General features: G+C 40.8%; 1 gene segment (V, D, J or C); it reads right to left on the bottom strand.

The window, feature by feature from the left end:
* Positions 1–3,660: 3,660 nt before the first annotated feature.
* On the bottom strand, positions 3,661–4,230 carry LOC122114134. The segment is given in 2 exon segments: positions 3,661–3,998; positions 4,120–4,230. Coding segments are annotated over 2 exon segments (378 nt in total).
* Positions 4,231–6,115: the final 1,885 nt, after the last annotated feature.

Below are 6,115 nucleotides of genomic sequence, written 5' to 3'. Positions count from 1 at the left end.
GAAATAGTTCTGTTTAAGATGACTCCCTTCCATATTTCATGCAAATACCTCTTTTCCATGGACTGAGACTGCCTGAAACTCTTGCTATGGTTACAAGTTGCTGATAGGAAGAGGCACATGTGAACATGATCTTGGGCAATGCGTTCCTGGATATCTTCTGAGAGATGGGCCATGCCCTCACTGTGTCATCAGCTGTGAACTCCTCTCATCACAATCTCTTCAGGAAATGCATTTCCCAGCACTCCATCTATCCCTAACCTACAAAGAAATAGAGAGAAATGGGAGTGCAGACAAATGAAAACTTCATACAGGTTTCTTGTGTTGTCATTATATATATTTTTATTATCTATAAGTAGTTGTACAAAAGAGTTGTCATTAAATATGTAAGTTTATAAATGCAATGTACCTTGATTGATGTCACTTTTTTTCATCTTTCTACTTCATCTCTCCCTATCCTACCCCTTTCTTACATACACATTCCCATGTACAAGGAACTAGTCACACAGAATCGAGAGGATATTTTCCACATGAGGAATCAAGAATACTGATCGTAGGATGTGAAGCTAGAGTGAAATTAGGAAGCCCCAACATGGAGATCAGCATGTGGTGACACACTGCATTGTGTAGTGTAGGAAGTCACATTTGGGAACAGATGAGCAGAGCATTCACATGGAACTGAACATTATAATTTGAAGTAGCGGCTGTGGGTGCACAAAAGTAACACAGCTGCTCAAAGTAATATAGCCCACAGATAAGTCATTGTCCAGTCAGAGACTTCTTCAGTTCACTCACTATATAAACTGTATCTGAGTCTTGATTTGACAATCTCCTCCTACATGCACAACATTAAGACTATCTGCAGCAACATGATAACATAACTGCTCCAGGAAGGATTTTACCATGTTCTTCCTCCTTCTTTTGATGATGACTTATAATTTTACTATCCAAAAGCTATACTGATCCCTTCAAATTCTCTTTTATTTAACTTCTGTTCTTCTCATATGGGCCTGTCAATCTTTGTTACTGCCTTTACTGGGAGAAATTTGCTCTCTCTACCATTCATTGTAGGACAAAGCTGGTACTAAGTAAGGAAAATGTAGCTGGCTGCTGGGTAGGTATGAAAGCCACCTGGCACATCAGAGGGGACATGATAATAGAATCACGAAATTAGTTTCCAAGAATACCTATTCAAGTTGGGTTGAAAGTAGCCAGGCTCTGAGGACTACACATTAAATTCTCATGATCCATGCTCCATGTCTGGCTTCAGCAACATGTGTCTTATGAATTGCAATCCTCACAGACTTCAGGAACTGGAATACATGGAAGAATTTGAAACAATGACCTCAAACCAAAGATGTGGGCAGGCTTCTATTTTCCTGGCTTGTGAGGGAAGGAGTTCCTGACTGAGAGATGTAGCTGAAGATAGGGGAGTGGGGAGACCAGAAGAGCTTTCTGTGGATCTTCCTGGAAGAAGGAAAAGCCCCAAGAAAAGAAAGTGTTTATAATCTAGGACATGAACTTGAATGATGTCTAGGACCTAGGTGAAACTCTGAGAGACCCATAATTCAGAGCAGGGCTGACTCTGTGAGAAGGATGCTCCAGGGCTGTTCTCACTGCTTCTGAAGGGAATCAGCAGGGTACTCAGGACAGAGTTGTTGTATTTCATAAATGAATGAATGCAGAAGTTATACATCTATTGTTCTGCATTGAATTAGCTATTAGATTAACAATTTAATATATATAATTTTAATTGTTTAACACATCATTTTAAATTCTGACCCTGAGAATCACCACACAGCCCATGCTCACTCTTAGCCTGAGCATCATGAAGCTCAGGATAAAATCTGTGCCCTTGAGGACAAGTAGTGACCTGCTCGCTGCCGAGGAATCCAGGGATCTAGTGGGGACAGCACTGACACTGCAGCCCCCTCTCACCTCCCACATGTTATGCACACATGTTCCCTTCAAGGCTGCATATCTTAAGGGTCAACCCTCCTTCTCTTACCTTTCTGACCTGTACTTAATGACATCACTACAGGAATCTTGGTGGAAGTGTCATCCTTATCAGGTGTGATTACACTTTCAAAGTAAAATATGAAATAGAAACTTTCACATGGGGAGACATGACCCCTCTAAAAGCATGGTCCCAGCTGCCTATGTACCCTGAAAGCCTAGAATAGAGCTCCCTAGTTTATAGCTCTTATTCATAAAGGGGCAGTATTACCCATGCTTTCCCAGGGTTTAGAAGGTCAAGATTTGGATTTTTATCCTTGTGTGCATTGTTTGTCAATGCACACAACTTTGACAATTTGTGACAAATCAACAGGTAAGCTTTTCATTTGGAGTTTTGGCTTGGTTATATTATATTAAATGATTACCTCAAACAGTTCTGCAAGAGAGTCCCAGTATTTTCCTATGTGAAATTATACCATTTTATTTGTTTTACCTCTTGATTAATTGTAATTTATGTATATTAATAGCATGCAGTGATTTCTTGATAATTCTATACTTAAATGCATTGTACTTTCAAAATTTTCACTATTCACTTTATATTTCCAGTCTTTTCCTGTCTAATGCATAACATTTTTCTGACAGTAGGTAATAGACTCCATTATTCACAAGTGAATGTGTGTATGTATAGATTACACTATATATTACATTATACTTAATTCATCTTCAATCATTAGTGCCTTTGCTCCCTTCCTTTCCCCCTAATCTATCTCCTTAAACATTTTCCCTTTTTGGCATTCATGACCCATTATTGATTTTTATTGTCACTACTAAATAATTATTATTATATCATCATCATCATCATTTAGGTTCAACAAATGAGTGGGGCCTTGGACAATTTGCTTTGGGATCTGAACTTATATCACTCAACATGATATCTAGTTCCATTCATTTTTCAGCATATTATAGATTTCATTGTTCATCTTCCCCTCTCTCCTTGCCACTGATCTAGGGAATTACAAGCCTCAAGACTTTACTAAAATACCTCCTTTGTCCATCATAGTGCTTGAACTCAGGACTTGTACACTCTCCCTGAGATATTTTGCTCAAGGTTAGCACTCCAGCATATTGAGCCCCAGCTCCACTTCTGGTTTTCTGGTAGTTAATTGGAAATAAGTGTCTCAAAGACTTTCCTGCCCAAGCTGGTTTTGAACTGAGGTGCTTAGATCTCAGCATCATAAGTAGCTAGGATTGAGCCACCAGTACCCAGCATGATCCACCAGTACCTCATTTTAAAGCGTGAACAGAGGAATCCTAATATGTAAAGACAAAGTCAAGCTGAGCCTTCATCTCAGACTTAAAAGGGAAAACACTATGCAAGTCAGGAAGTGCTTGTTTAAGAGGAGCAGTTTAAGAGGAGGAAAGAGAAGGCAAAGATCTCTCTTGTGACCAAGTGGAAATCATATCGACCTGAATACCACATTGCAGGTGCTCTGAAATACAGACTTGTGTTATTTATAAGGCGAAAAAAGCCTTGTCTGGTTGGTGCCCCTGAGGCTGAGATGGAGGAAAGATAAAATTGAGAGGATTGTCATTGATGGCCTGGACCAAACCCCCACTGAACCTCAGAGCCTTTCTCTAGCTGAGAAACACTATCTGTAGGCAAAGGCCCCAGGAGGAACAGCTGGGGCAGCCCAGCCTCTCACTTCTGCCTCCCTGGGAGGTTTATGTTATGGCTTGTATCACTGTGGGAGGAAAACTACTACCCTGTTGACAGTAATAAGTTGCAAAGTCTTCAGACTGAAGGCTGCTTATGGTGAGCGTGAACTCTGTCCCAGATCCACTGCCACTGAACCTGGATGGGACCCCGGATTGCAAGTTGTTTGCCCAATAAATCAAAAGTTTAGGAGCTTTCCTTGGTTTCTGCTGATACCAATGTAAATTAGTACCAATGCCCTGACTGGCTCTGCAAGTGATGGAGACTCTGTCTCCTACTGATGCAGACAAGTAGGATGGAGACTGAGTCATTAGGATGTCACATCTGGCACCTGACATTGGAAACAAAAGACAAATATCAACACAATTAATTTTGCTCTGAGACCATTCATGAAGAATGAGGCAACACTGTTAACAATGGGCTGAATAAATTCCTAGCATCTCCTTCCTTACCTGGGAGCCAGAGCAGAAGGAGCCCCAGGAGCTGAGCAGGGGCCCTCATGTCCATGCTGTGTGCTGACTGCAACTGACTCCTGCACAGGGTGTGAGCAGACTATAAAGAAATTCTCAGGGCAGTAGGCTGTATTCTGGGCACATGCAAATCCTCAAGCAGTGGGCAGAGCTGCAGGCCTGGGCCAGATGCAGGCTGGCTGAAATGCCTGTCAAAGCCCAGAACTAAAGTCACCAGGGGTGGGGTCTCTAGAGACCTGCAAAGAACAAATTTGTCCTCAGAAAATGTTTTTAAAGGAGGGTGTGACAATGATCAATAGGAAATGAACTCATTACCTTACTCATGTAACTGTAACTCCTCTGTACAATATCTTTACAATAAAATATATATTAAAAGAAAATGAAGGGACAGTGTTACTGGAAAAGAAAGGAACCTTTGTGGAATGGTGGCCCTTAGTCTACAGCCTCCGCCCCCACCCCAGACAACTTCTTTTTTCTTACTGAAGAAAGAACCACTGACCTCCCCATTGACTCATCAGGAACCAGTTTCCAATGTATCTAGCTCTTTTTTTCTTTGTGAACATTAAACCTGACTCCTGATGTCAATCAGTCTGAGGCTTCCTCTCTCCACCTAGTGGAGGAGCCTGACCCACCCTGAAGGCCTGGCTCTGCTCCCTCTCTCCACCTAGTGGAGAGGAGCCTGACCCATCCTGAAGGCCTGCTCAGCTCCCTCACTCCACCTCTGAAATGGGTTAAGATCTTTCCTGCCCTAACTCTGGATTTTAACTGTTTGGACAGGATCTGTCTGTCATGTTAGTGAAGTGAAACATTTTTAAATGTTAAATAAACTTTAGTGCCTCTAAAAAAATAAAGAAAAGAAAAGAAAATTAAAATCTATGCATTTATACAGAAAAAAAAAGAAAATATTTTTCCTTGCAGACCTAAGGCAGATTGACTCTATTGTTCTCTACTGCTCTTTTTTTTTTTATAAGTGCATTTTAATTTTGACATGATCCATGATATGCTTTACTTTTTTCTTTTTCTTTTTCTTTTTTTCAAGTTGGTTGTGAGGCCTGAACTCTGGGCCTGGGCGCTGTCCCTCAGTTCTTCAACTCAAGGCAAGCACTCTACCACTTGCGCCACAGCACTACTTCCACTGCTTATTTGGGGCTGAGGAATGGAACCCAGGACCTCATGTATGCAAGGCAAGCACTCTACCACGGAGCCACCCTCCCAGCCCCATGTTATGGTTTCATGACAGCTTTTTATATAATTCAGTCACTCAGAAAAAAATTAAACAGTTTTACAATTAAAATAATTATAGAATACTGCTGCTCTGTTACTAGATATTATGAGTCCAGATTCCCAGAATTTTCACTGTTTCCCTGTCCTATCCCAAAGAATAATCATAACAGTATTACCCAGAAATTGATATGTGATAACACTAATCATAGGTAGGTAGGTAGTTGGCTAGGTAGAAGTAGACAGATAGAAATGTACATCTGTAGGGAAGTAGAAAAAAGAAAAAAAATGGAAATTTAAGGAAAGAATAAAAGCAAGGAAGCAAGGAAGGAAAGAAAATCCAGAAAGCTACCTAGGTAGCTAGGTGGCTTAAATTTTACTTTAAAAATACTATGCAAAAGAAAAATCGGAGCAATAAAAAATCATGATCTGCAAGGTATAGACCATCCCCTGGCCTTTGCATTGGTGCCCAGCACACTCCTGATAAATGACTGTTTTTCTTCTCTGGTGAATGTTCTTTCCCAACGCCTCCCTCCAGGAAAGTTCATATAAGCTCCCCTAAACACCCCTAGCTTCTACTAAGGAAAGAATTTGATGCTATTTCTAGCTTAGTGAGCATTACACATTTCTACACCAGACATTTCCTAAGCTTTTGGGTGTCATGTATCTCCTATCTTTATTATCTGAAGCTGAGGCCCCTCAGAAGCTGAGGTGTTCTCTAAACCATGAACTCATATCTACTTCAGTGTTCTCCATT

This window comes from Dipodomys spectabilis, unplaced genomic scaffold (assembly GCF_019054845.1).
Source record: "Dipodomys spectabilis isolate Male_0828 unplaced genomic scaffold, ASM1905484v1 ptg000106l, whole genome shotgun sequence".
Lineage (NCBI taxonomy): Eukaryota > Metazoa > Chordata > Mammalia > Rodentia > Heteromyidae > Dipodomys > Dipodomys spectabilis.
This window is presented reverse-complemented; position numbering and strand designations above follow the sequence as displayed.